Genomic DNA, 15,000 nt, shown 5'->3' with positions numbered 1-15,000 from the left:
AAAATTGTTCGATTGCAGACGCGGCTTATGAGACGAATTTAAGATAGAACAGATGACCCTAATATGCAAGATCAAAATTCATTACAAATGTTGGAGTTACAGAGATTTAAAAATAGCTTGTCGCTATGGGGTAATGATATCCGTCATATTATCGCCATACCAATTACCGTCTTACATTTTTAACATGTAAATAATTGCTTGGTGATATAAAGGAAATAGGATTTCGGATGAAATAATGGCTTCACGTGCTAAGTTCCGAGTTATTCCAAGGACGCACATATTTTCAGGAGAGAGAGAGAGAGAGAGAGAGAGAGAGAGAGAGAGAGAGAGAGAGAGAGAGAGAGAGAGAGAGAGAGAGAGAGAAAGAGAGAGAGAGAGAGAGAAGTGGGGGGATGGCACGTGTTTAATAGATAATGTTCAATTAAAGGGAAAAGTAACTATTAAATTTGTAAAATACTTCTAGTTTCGTGAGCGAGTTTAACAACTCTTTATCACCAACTGTTTTTCATTGTTACTAAATCTATTTTTCTTGTGTTCTAAATGAATGAACTTAGTATTATCAATTACTATTTTTCATCCAACGATGGCTATCGAACCAGATAAATAAGAAATACGCAATTGAATAAAGTACATGAAATTATATATACAATACCCAAGAATGAATATAAAATTGAACACTTTAATTTTTCCATCTATAATTATCCATCCCCCTGCATCATCATTTATTCCAAAGGCATGCACACTATATCAGCATTAAATTGGGATAACTCTTCAGCAGCGATGGAACTACAGCAATCATTCATATTCAAATGCCATAACCTACGTCACATGACTTATGCAGAATCTGCATGAATACATACACAGTATGGCTTGGATTTTAAATTAACTGACGGAAGAGAGCGTGTTACACACAAACAAACGTATGAACAATCACACACACACACACACACACACACACACATATATATATATATATATATATATATATATGAGAGAGAGAGAGAGAGAGAGAGAGAGAGAGAGAGAGAGAGAGAGAGAGAGAGAGAGAGAGAGAGAGAGAGAGAGAGAGAGAGAGCGTGTGTATGTGTGAATTTACGCTTCAAAATATTTGCGTTTCAATTTTTACTTACATATACATACGTACATACATAAATATAGACTAGAGGCCGGCGCTACTTTGATGCCAAAATTGGAGGATTTCGTGAATCCCGCGCCACGTCCATCCCACAAGACCTGTGCGTTTTGCCATTTTGTGATACTGCTTTATGTTTACTGTATACTTTCATACATTCATTCATTTAGTTTTTATTACCGCTAACAGCAGTATCATGTTATTCTACTTTATTAGATGTTGACAAACACTCTCTGAAGATAAGACAATGAATTGCAATACAGTTTATGAAACAGCAAGAAAAATGGGTTCTTATGCCTTCCATTGTCTCATTTCTGCATTTACAATAAAGCAAGTTTCAACACAACACATTTCGACCGTCTATGAGGATTAAGTACATTTCGAGCTAGAGGCTTGGGACAAAAAGAAACGCGTCAAGGCGTCACGAGACGAAGCGATTGGTACACATCTGTAGGGTACTGGGTCAATTGGTAACTTCTGAGGTCAAGGGTCAGATTTTGGGCACTTGGATTATTGCAGACTACACCTAAACTAACCACTAACTAAGATACATGAATGGGGTTTTAACTATCGTGGTCCTTTTGTCGAAGCCGCATAGAATGGTGTACTTTTTATATTTCGAAAGGTTAATATGAAATTTTCCCTCCGTTCAAGGTGTCATGGGTTTAGCACACCTGGTGGGCGCTTAGGCAACCATCGGAAACGGCGACCCTGAAGATTAAAGGTTCAACGTGTTGTGTTCGATTTTGACACTGGTGGCTCTTCTCATCTCTTCGTTACGGCTGACAAAGAGTAATCCGTCACAGCACATTTGCCGCGGCCTAGCATGTGCCACGTTTCACGAATCGACCGGCGAACGGCACCATAAGATTTCTTCGGTACTGACGAGTCGAACGGTGTCACACCCGTCACAATCGGCCACGTTGTTTGCTTTCATATCCGAAAATACTTGAATACACCCACACACTCACAAACATCTAAGGCTCAATTTTTCTTCCGCTACCCTCTCAAGAAGAAATATCTTGATCTAAATGCATGCTATCGCACACTTATTTCTTTCCTTTTTGGGATAATTATACTTACGTAGGATCATTATAAGGAGTCTTTCCACTTGCATATCGATCAATAACGTTTCCTGTTAAAGAATGAAATATATGGAAACAAAAGGGGCAAAGATTTCTCTATCCTTACCATGGCGACATTGATGTAAATGGGTTTGTTGGGGATAATCCAGGTGACTGTTTCATGACAGGCTGGCTCTGTGAGAGAACCCTCGTAAGTGAGGTAATGTTCAGTGGATGGCAGAAGACCCCTCACCACCAGAGACGCCGCATCTACAGAGGAACCTGCAAGCATAAAAATACACCATATAGATTTTCTGTTGCTTAACCCTTCCATTGCCAGTGGTGAACTCAACCAGGCCTTTCCATTGAATAGTAACTTTCTATAGATTGAGTGATTTTGAAAGAGAGGTTTCTTTTACAAATTTTGACTAAGTCACCAATGGGAATGAAAGGATAAATTCGATGAGACACATCACAAAGTCGAATAAGCTACAACTGCATCCACATCTCGGCAACGTAATTTTCATATATACTTTATCTTTAGTTTGATGATTTTGTTAGTGATGTTGCGCAAAAACCTATAAGTAGACTCTTAAATTTTCGATAAACTGCAACATGTAGCTAGAATTTGGAAGCGATACGGAGAAGTGGACTTTAGAATTTGAATTGTGACCCCTTGGCGGATGTTGTGATATACAACCTCTCTAATCTTGATTTTAAATGAAAAGATCTTACAATATCAAATAAAGCTTAAAACAATCATATATAGTTGAGAAAACTTAATATAGATGATATTTAAATAAAATACCCGGCTATATATTGCACTGAAATCCTATTTATTAGAAGGATGAAAAATTATGCTAAATAAAATATATATAGAAAGAAATGTGTGGAAATAAAAAGCTAAATTGAAAGGACTAATTTTCTTTAAAGTGAATAACTAGTTTAAAAAAGAGGTGTTACAACGCCAACATACGAACTAGCATCAAATCAAAGTAGGATAATCATTTAAAACTTAAGAGAAAAGATTAAAAACAAATTAACAAACTACACTTCATTTCCCAGACTTTGATCTCGTAATAAAGGAATAGATATTGAAGATACAATCTTGAAAATGTTTAATGATAATTCCATGATAAACTGAATAAATGAGAAAATATATATAAAAAACAGGGGTAAATTAACATCGTGATAGAAAATAAAAGTATTACAATTTCATAATACATAAATTTTTAACTATGATTTTAAATTTAAAGTTCACCATCTAAAAATAAATAATATTCCAGCTCATATAATTAATTCTATATCATAATGTACGAACGTAACTGAAAGGTCGACTGAGAAACTTAATTCAATGCCTAATCAAATTAATCTAATAATGAAAAACCATCCATTTTTTTTAAAAGAATCCTTAACAAAATTGCATTACATTATTACCAATACTCTTTAAAAAAGATATTGATATTAAGAGCATGATCTTCATAATTTTCTATTTTATTTATCCAGTTATCCGTCCTTTTGAATTTCATATATGATTTCCAGAAGAAGCTGCCAAAATTACGACGTCTCGACTAACTACGAAGTACCAAATCAACTACACATGTTAACAGACACAATAAGTTTTATTGAAGGTGAGTCCTGCCTTTGCCACCATCATATTATCATTGTTAATAAGATTAACCTATGAAATAATATTTTTATACTAAAAATATTCATTTTATTGAAATTACGCAAATAATTTACTAGTGATAACTGGTGAAATGGATTTTTTGAAACACAACTGTTACTAGTTTATTGAATTTTGACTAAAATATACAATTTTCTGTACCCTCTGGTTATCATCGTCAGTCACCTTAATAATAACATCAATAAGAACACCATAAATAAAAATAATGACAAAATTGGCAAATAAAAACATTAACTGTAATGATAATGAAAATATTAACAAAGTTTTCATGTCACAGCAAGTCTCTTCAACGAGAGAGAGAGAGAGAGAGAGAGAGAGAGAGAGAGAGAGAGAGAGAGAGAGAGAGAGAGAGAGAGAAAGTTTGATCTGTAAAGTTGAGAAATGGCGTCCCAGAGCTCAAACAAGGTTGAGTACAGGAGTATCATAAAATTTCCTTTTGCGAGATAACACATTTTACATCCTCATAAATCTGTACCATTTGATTGCTTTCCCTCTCCTTTCCACGCCCTCCCCCCTTTCTATTTCCCTTCCCACTCTCTTTTCTGACGAGCGCTTGTTGATTGAAAGTCACCTCTCTACAGATTGAAACAAACTAGGTTCAATGGTTAAAATATTTTTTGAGAAATATTTTGGGAAAACTTTATTAATTAACTAGATTACTATTGCTACTACTACCATAACTACTAATGTAAGTATTACTAATGCTATCTTGACCACAAATAGAAATTCAGGTCATCGTTAAGTAGAGTGGTTGTTATAAAAAAAGTGATATTATAGTATTAACAGACTAATCTCTACATTAACTTATGATCTCCACTAATTAAAAAATATTTCACATACTTACTCCAGTTCCTGTCGCCTGCTGATCCACTGTTACCAAAGTAATAACATAGAGATTCTCTCTCTCTCTCTCTCTCTCTCTCTCTCTCTCTCTCTCCTCTCTCTCTCTCTCTCTCTCTCTCTCTCTCAGTACAATATATCACATGCAGAAAAATAGGACAAAATTAATGTTAGAAACACGGACATATCAGATAAATCATAGTCTGAGGAAATGTGGTATCATATTGTATATCTTCACTGAAAAAAGCAGTTTCATCTGTACTCAGTGACATTTTAAGAGGAAATACCTGGAATTCCCTCGAAAATGGAAGATGATTAATGGGTGTCGGATATACAAAAGAAATATACCCTAGGCATAGCTCTTATAAAATTAATTCATTTGTGTTAACGAGAAATACGACGAAGAGTTGTGTTTTTGAGTAAATTATATGTACACGCGCTCGCGCACACACACCCCCCCCCCACACACACACACACACACACACACACACACACACACACACATATATATATATATATATATATATATATATATATATATATATATATTAGTTCCATCAATAATACATGCGTAACGGCAATACCTTCCTCTTATTTGAGCAAGTATTTTTAGCGATGGATATAAAATTCTTATTTCTAGGTCCAACCCGATGCTGGTAAAATGAATTTCAGGTGCATGGGCATGTGAGAAATCGTCTCTAAGCGAATTATACCAAGAAATTGTGTGCCTGAGTACTGTATTACTTGGCCCATTTTGAGTTCAAAGGAATGATAGCGTCTCATTTCAGAGGGACTATGGCAATTCGCTCCCGATATTAGTGATTTACTACAATGCACCCATATTAATATCATTTTTTGTTTGCTAAGCTAATACCCTATTTTCAAAACCAGGCTGCTTTAACCCCGAGGGCTCCAACAGGGAAAGAGCCCAGCGAGGAAAGGAAATAAGGAAACTACAATAGAAGTAATAAACAATTAAAATAAAATATTTCAAGAACAATAACTATATTAAAAAAAACTTATATAAACTATTAAAACTGAAAAAAAAAATCCCAAGAATAATAGAAATAAGATGAAATAGTGTGTCCGAGTGTAGCCTCATGCAAGAGAACTTATATATATATATATATATATATATATATATATATATATATATATATACATATGCTAGCGTGCTAGTGCATGTTTACAATTTGCTTACACATACAAAAATCACATTAATTCTAAGGTTCGAAAGCAGTAAGTGAACCTCATAGAAGATGAGGAAGAATGATCGCTGATATTGAAGTAGAGTTTACAAGATAATAACAAGCTATATTTGTGAATTACTGCTGATTTCAATATTGGCTGAATATGTATGATCTTGGATATTACTGTATGTCATTGTTTGTGGGTTGCAGTACCAACTTACTCAAAAGTTGGTCCCAAATTCAATTCTTCCTACGGCTTTGAGAGAATTCTACTAGCATATGACCTTATCATCCATGAGCGAGTTAGGGACTTTTCTGAAGAGTTGCATAGGTCTACCTATGTCATTATTCATGTGCATATGTTTATCTGCTATTAGCAATGGGAGTGGGGGGGGGGGGGGTAATGTGAGTGGGAGGAATATACGTTTACCTGCTGAGTCATTATGATCTTGGTAGCAGGTCTTGTATATGTATTTTCGGTTTCTAGGCCACTGCACGCAAATGCAATGACCCTTCCCTTGCCTCTACTACTCATGAGTGGCGTTTAAGCCTTCAAACCTTTGAACTAGTAGCAATTCTTTACCTTGGAGATACTATTCATGTAAAAGAGGCGATATAAAATCACTTATTTTCACATTACCGTTAAAACTTGCAGATATCTGAAGGTTCCTGAGGTGTACATTATTCTGTTGTATAAATATGTCATGAGTATGATTTATTAATGAAATGCCAGCTTTCCTTCTCACTCCACCAATAAGTAAAATAAATTGATGACAAATACAAACTTAAGGACGATAACAATTCTTGTCAGTTATAATCAGCCAAAAGAAAAGTGTAACTTACTATCAGTGTCAATAATAATAATAATAATAATAATAATAATAATAATAATAATAATAATAATAATAATAATAATAATAATAATAATAGCATTCTCAAATAACAATGATGGCTCAATATCGGATATAAATGATAAGTGTTTACAACTGACGAATATCCTCATTCAATTTGGATTTAGAATTGTTTTCAACATAACTTTGATATGAATATTTCACAATATACAATATGCAGTATTAGTTTCTTTGAAGTATATTAATCTGGAAACAAACATACTAAAGTCATTAAGCTAATTCATGCTTGTTATTTTTTAATTACGATCTGAATGTCGTAGAGTATATACGGTATTTCCACGAACGAACACTGCCATAATACTGATTTAAGAGAGCATTGTATGAACCGTTTTCCAGTGTCACAGCAATATTCTGATCACCAGCAATTGACCTTCCGTGGACGGCATGAAAATGAACTTACAACAAGCACATGACGATGTTGAAAATATCTTTTGTTTACTCCATCTTTAAAACACAAACTAATATCCAAGAAAAATACTCTGAGAGCGCATACCTCCGCCGCAGAAACTTATTTCCCCAAACCAGCTTGCCTTTCCGAAGGTGTTTTTGAAGTCTGTGACAATCATGAGCGAACTTGGTGTTAAGGGTAGGGTTATTTAGGTCGACCTTTTGTTCGACCTTGCCATTGACCTTTGACTTAGGACTTTCAAAATCGAATGACTTCCACGTCTCAACATAATAATTAATCTTTGAAAGTTTCACTACTCTATGAGTAAAATTATGGCCAGGATCCACAAACAAACAAACATGCAAACAGGGGCGAAAACATAACCTCCTTTCAACTTCGTTTGCGGATGTAATGAAGAATATTGTAAGCATTCAATTCAGATGATGCAAATCCATCTGTTCATGTACGTAACTTATATTCCAAGCATTTACCAGGTGTGCAGAGACAAACCTGGATTGTAATTGTGTACACTTTTAGATGCAAATGTTTCTTTCTACCTTTCCATTCGCAAGAGTGGATTTATGTCATATTTCAGCGTAAATAAACTCGGTTAATCCCACCCAGCGCTTCCGTCCAAACCATGACCAGCTAAAGGGATTAAACGCTAACTAAAAAAAGTTATTAACCAGACTATATTACTAACATATATGAAAGCTCCAAATGTATTTTCCTTCATCTCTGTATGTCTGTCCTCTGAATTTCCGGAATATTTCGAATGATATTGCAAGGCCCTAAAACGCTATGAACAGACGCTCCTTACTTTTGTCGATAGCAAAGTTTCATCAGTTCTAGTTGACATTACAAAATTGAAGTTACAGGAATTCCTATAAAAATATCATTTGATTAATTAAAGTTAGGTATATAAAACAAAGACTGACTTGTTCAAAAAATTTACTCTATTTTATATGAAGTTTGCTAAAAGATAATTGAAATTAAAAGGAAAGTTAAAGTCCTTGATTATTTTATTCTTTATACATTCATACTTTCTCTTTTTCATTTATATATATATATATATATATATATATATATATATATATATATGTGTGTGTGTGTGTGTATACGTATGAGCATGTGTGTAGTGTACCGCATGTATATCACACACGCTCGTACACTGTAACAGTATTTTTTTCTTTTATATATATCATCGGTATCGCTCTCCCCTCGCACTGATAACCTGTTTAAGACTGTATTTTCTTGAATCATTGCGTTTGAATTTTTTTGCCCTTCTTGCTTGGAACGAGTTGTATATATACTCCTGTTCCGTCCAAATACAGTTAGTTGCAATCACCTCGCTTCTTAGTTATTACTAAACTGGCGCTCACATACATTACTAATTTTGTTATTTACTCATAACTTTCAAACTTACAAATAGTGAGCCACATATACTTTTTAATACTGATTTTACACTACCTTGGGAATAAAGATCCAAAGAGAAATTCTATTTATGACTCACACTACCTAGGAATAAAGACCCAAAGATATATTCTATTTATGATTCACACTACCTGGGAAGAAAGATGCAAAGAGAAATTCTATTCATGATTCATACTACCTTGGAATAAAGATCCAAAGAATATTCTATTCATGATTTACACTACCTGGGAATAAAGATCCAAAGAATATTCTATTTATGATTCACACTACCTAGGAATAAAGAGCCAAAGAATATTCTATTTAAGATTCACACTCCTGGGAATGAAGATCCAAAGAATATTCTATTTATGATTCACACTAAGTGGGAATAAAGATCCAAAGAATATTCTATTTATGAATCACACTACCTGGGAATAAAGATCCAAAGAATATTCTATTCATGATTCACACTACCTGGGAATAAAGATCGAAAGAATATTTTATTTATGATTCACACTACCTGGGAATAAAGATCCAAAGAATATTCCATTCATGATTCACACTACCTGGGAATAAAGATTCAAAGAATATTCTATTTATGATTTACACAACCTTGGATTAAAGATCCAAAGAATATTCTATTTATGATTCACACTACCTTGGAATAAAGATCCAAAGAGAAATTCTATTTATGACTCACACTACATGGGAATAAAGATCCAAAGAATATTCTATTCATGATTCACACTACCTGGGAATAAAGATTCAAAGGGAAATTCTATTTATGACTGACACTACCTGGGAATAAAGATCCAAAGAGAAATTCTATTTATGATTCACACTACTCGGGAATAAAGATCCAAAGAATATTCTATTCATGATTCACACTACCTGGGAATAAAGATGAAAAAAAAAATGCTATTTATGATTCACACTGCCTGGGAATAAAAATCCAAAGAATATTCTATTTATGATTCACACTACCCGGGAATAAATATCCAACGAGAAATTCTATTTACGATGAGTGTTTCTGCCTTAAGCAGGACTTAACCTTATCCTTCAATATACATTAAACCATTCTGGCAACAATAGATATAAAGTTAATTCCAACTCTACGACATATCCTTATCAAATTCAGCTTTGTATTCAGTATACATAAAAAATAAAATATCCTTTGTGAGAAAGATGGAAAAAGCCTAATCAAGAAGCTTACTCACAGCTTCTGAGATTTTAGGTTTCTTTTATTCATAAGGAAAGTAACAACCACTGAAAATAAGGTTAGTTTTATACATTCCTTACAAGACATTTCCGAATCTTTCCTGCAAAATATTTTTTTCTATATAATTTTTAACAGTTACTTTACATAGATCGCTATAGAAAGTTTTGAACTCTCTTCTCTTACTAAGACTATTATTATTATTATTATTATTATCATTATTATTATTAATATTATTATTATAATTATTATTATTATTATTATTATTATTATTATTATTATTATTATTACTATTATTATTAATATTGTTGTTGTTGTTGTGAATATTATCATCATTACTATCAATATAAATTTTATAATCATTACTATATTTAATTCAACATAAACAGACAAGGGAAATACCCAAGTTTCCTAAATATTTAACTTATATCCGGGTAAGATGCCTCCTCTTCGACAGAAATATTTCAAAACTTGTGCAAAGGCAGCCTAATATTCTTCAGATAAAAGAAACTTTGCAGCTCAAAGAAATCTTTTGGGACTTACTCTGACCAGAACGTGAATGAATATGTCCCCCGGGGATGGCTGCATTGGGGATTGGCTAGGGGGGGGAAATGTTTTCGCGTGTTTTGCGAGAAAAAAAAAAACTGAATGTGAGTGCAATGGTGAACTAAACCAAAATATCATTATAATAACAAAGTTTTTAGGACTTATTAGAATGTACGGCTGAGTGTGCAAAAAATGTAGGGAAGATTGGAGGTGACTGTGTGGTCATTACTTTAGGGAAAATTAATAAAAAAATGGAAAATTAGCAATGAGTAAGAGTTTTTCATTCTTGCGTGAACTTTCATCTGTCTTTAGGCCTCATTATTTTGAGTACCATGGAAAATCAAAGGACGAACATATGTTTGTGATACTACATGCATGAGATGGAGAAGTTTTTGAAATGCTCAGTAATATATATATATATATATATATATATATATATATATATATATATATATATAAATTTATATATTTATATATCTATATATATATATATATATATCAATTTATATATTTATATATCTATATATATATACGTATATATATATATATATATATATATATATATATATATATATATACTCTTCAGCATTTAAAAAAAACTATAAGTTAGAAAAATTATATAATAATCGCTCGTGAAATAGCAAAGCGAATGATGATATTTGAAAAATGAAATTAAAAGGATGGAGAAAAAAAATCCTCGCTGCCTACTGTATATATATGAACAAACCTAATAGACCACATACCAGTGAAAGAACTCTATTTTTAGGGTTCTTTTTGGATTTTTGTTGATGAAAATGCTCTGAAACCTTTCTCTGAATCGCTTCCCAAAATATCCAAACCAATATTTTGACAGCCTTGCTAACAAGGCTACTTTCACATCAAAGCATTGTTCATTTTAATGAGTGACAACTGGATTTCCAATATACCAAGAAAATTATTTTCCCGATTTTATTTACATAATTTTTAAGTTATTACCTATAATAAGCTGTGGCCGCAGAAAATATTAAACATAAATCAAAATATCTGTCACTGCCAAAGTTGTCTATAAGTTTGTAATTTGAGTTTATACAATATTATTATAATTTTTTCAAATATCATGTATTTTACGTAACCCCTTTATAAAATTGGAGCCATTACTATTTGGGTCTTATCAAAATCATCTGGGATATAAACCCTCTGAGGAAATTGAATTCTAAGGGGAAAAACACTGTGACCACATATGTTCCAAAGCATACGGGGCATCCATTTCAGGAAAATATCTAAAAAAGCCAACAAATTATGTTTTCTAATGTAGTTGGAGATTCAATTTCTCCATGATGGTCATCCACCAAGACCCATGATGCATTTACTAATGAGATTTTTCGGTTGCTGCTGCCCCCAGTGTAAAACTAATTCTGAGTACAGTGGCTTTGCCATACCTATGGCAAGGAAGATACAAAATATTTTTATTTATAGTGAAACATAATTTCTGATTTTTTTAGGGATCACAGACCATGAGTTACAAGTTTTTAAATTAAAATTCACTAATCTAAGCTTCATAAATTTTACAAGGAACGAAGACACTTTCCTTCTTTAAAACGTGATGACCTGATAACAGTTATTAGAAAAGCCCCCATGGAGGACTAAAATACATTTTGTAAAATTACCAATCAATTACAAACTAGTAATTTCTTTCAACGATGTTATTTCATACTACCAATGAAACTTGAAAAAAAATGTTCTTGGCATTCAAAATCATCTATTCTAAATTATGAGCTTCCAAATTTTTTAAAACGTCTTTTCGTCCCCCCTGCCATCACTAAACTAAAGGATCTATCGAAAACGTCTTCCTTCGTCAAACCTTTCTCTCCAAATCCTACCTCACTTTACCAAGCCATCCAATCTTTAAACTCCCTCTGGATTTTCAACCAATTTTCACACTTGCTTCTCTATCTCTCGGTCTCTCTCATCCCTAATCCATCTATATATTTGTCAACCTCTAAATCAACGAGATCCAGAAACTGTATCTCAACTGCCTTATTTCTATTCACTCCAGCTTTCATCATCCTTTATCCTTCTTAATCGTATATAATAGAGGGTTTAATTTCAATAAAACAAAGTACATACCCACAATAAAAGGTTTAACTTTAGATAAATTCGTAATTTTCGTGGGACGAAGTGATAAAAGATAAACTAAGATAAACGTAAAATACAATATACCAGTTATGCAAGACATAAAATATGAAGCTTCATGAATGGCGTTGTTCAACAAGCTTTCACTAAAAGGACGGACATGTGACAATACAGAAAAGCTGTGTGTCCGTTTAGTGCCATAGATTATGCAAAGTTCCCGGTTTAGTTTGGGTTATCTTAAACTTTATTGAATCGTGCCCAAACAAATAAAACAAAATATATATACTCGTGTTTATATATATATATATATATATATATATATATATATATATATATATATATATATATATATATTGTTGTAGCTTCGTGGAGACAAGTTCAAAAATAGCCTCATCCACAGAAGTTTAAAAACTGCTAAGGTTGTCATAGAATCCCCTGAAAAGGACTCTCTAGACTAACTTAATGAAGGTGGTGGGGCGATATTGAGCCTCATATTTGACCGATTCAATACTCAAGCCGATTTCATTCGAAATTGACTTTATACGGAAATAATGGTGTAATTTTAATCTTAATATAACACTATACTAAATTACAAATGGCCACCATCATCTGCTTGAATCATTAAAAAAAATGCGTGCCGTAAAAGTACATATAGAAAAATAAACCATTTCTTGAATTACAGTTTTAGAGATAAAGGGATTCAAGATTCCTTTACAATTTTTTTTTGAGAAATGACTCATGGAATTGCGATATTTAACTAACGTTTTAGTTTCTATCTGTTCTAATGCTATCTTTTAGACCGATAAGAAATAAAATTTCTGAAATCTTATTGTTTAAAGTTAAAGATAAGGATTTTTTAATGGATCGATTTTACTATCAATTGTAGCTCCAACTCGCAGTAACGGCACTCGTATAAAAAGAGTAATATCTTCATTTCATAATCAAAGAGAAATTAAACATTTCCATCCAGAATTGTGACTAACAGTTGGATCTTGCTTTCACGGAACCACCAGGATAATTCAACTGAGACTGATAGTTTATTCAGGTAGTAAGATGGAGTGTGGAAAGGGGTCGTGTTTCAATGCCGAAGAACAGACCTATAAAAGACTAAAACTATTCCTAATCACTGAAAAAGTTTGATGAAGTACTTATGCTTATCAAACAGTAAAATACATAAATGGTACTCAAGATTATAAAATATATCAATGCAATTATTTTTACGGACAACTGGTCCACGTGAATTTATAAATTCCAAAGCCTATCACACCATGAGGTAAGCTTCATTCCTCCCGCTCCCTGAGGAATTAATACAGATTCAAAAAAATATTTTGAATATTTTGAATCTGTATAAAAAAAAAATTTACTTTAAATATAGTACAGTAATAACAAATAGATAATAAATTAGATACAGATGCAGAACAAATCCATTTTTTTTATAACTTCTTCGAAATCGAGACTGCTTCCTACCGACGTCTCGTATCTCTCTCAAGCACCTGTAGATTTCCGAGGGCGTCTATCTGTGAGCTGGCGGCACAGAACGCCTTTAACCTCAATACAAAATTGATACCTCTGCGTGTTGCATCCGCGCATTCCCTTTACGATCTGTTCGTCACACCGACATCCATGTAAATTTCCGGATGCCGAAGATGCCGAACATAGATGGTGTAAGTATAATTGTGAGAATATTTCGTAATGAATTTACCTATTTATATGATTCTAAGATTATATACTATATGCACATTCATTATGCCTTCACAGTTCAGTCTATACATACAGATGCATCTAAACACACATTATATATATATATATATATATATATATATATATATATATACATATATGTGTATATATAAATATATATATATATATATATATATATATATATATATATATATATATATATATTGAAAGTAGTAGGTTGGCCATGGCACAAGCCACCCGATGAGATACTACCGCGAGAGAGGTATGGGGCCATTTGACCAGCCAGACAGTACTACATTGGATACTTCTCTCTGGTTACGGTTCTTTCCCTTTGCCTACACATACACCGAATAGTCTGGTCTATTCTTTACCGATTCTCCTGTCCTCATACACCTAACAACACTGAAATTACCAAACAATTCTTCTTCACCCAAGGGCGTTAACTACTGTATTATAATTGTTCAGTGGCTACTTTCCTCTTGGTAAGGATAGAAGAGACTCGTTAGCTATGGTAAGCAGCTCTTCTAGGAGAAGGACACTCCAAAATAAAACCATTGTTCTCTAGTCTTAGGTAGTGCCAGAGCCTTTGTACCATGATTTTCCACTGTCTTGGGTTAGAGTTCTCTTGCTTGGGGGTACACTCGGGCACACTATTCTATCCAATTTCTCTTTCTCTTGTTTTGTTAAAGTATTCATAGTTTATATAAGAAATATTTATCTTAATGTTTTTACTGTTCTTAAAATATTTTACTTTTTCTTAAAAGTTTCTTTCTTCACTGTTTATAGCATCATGCTTTTCC

The 15,000-nt window shown here is 32.9% G+C and overlaps 1 protein-coding gene across 1 annotated transcript in view; it reads right to left on the bottom strand.

Moving 5' to 3' along the window:
• Positions 1-15,000, bottom strand: part of LOC137626312 (carbonic anhydrase-related protein 10-like) — a 745,117-nt gene that overhangs the window by 53,799 nt on the left and 676,318 nt on the right. The window contains exon 7 of the mRNA XM_068357383.1: positions 2,324-2,478. Within this exon, the coding sequence (XP_068213484.1) occupies positions 2,324-2,478 (155 nt within the window). The remainder of the gene's footprint in view (positions 1-2,323; positions 2,479-15,000) is intronic.

The sequence above is a fragment of the Palaemon carinicauda genome, chromosome 33 (assembly GCF_036898095.1).
Source record: "Palaemon carinicauda isolate YSFRI2023 chromosome 33, ASM3689809v2, whole genome shotgun sequence".
Classification (NCBI taxonomy): domain Eukaryota; kingdom Metazoa; phylum Arthropoda; class Malacostraca; order Decapoda; family Palaemonidae; genus Palaemon; species Palaemon carinicauda.
This window is presented reverse-complemented; position numbering and strand designations above follow the sequence as displayed.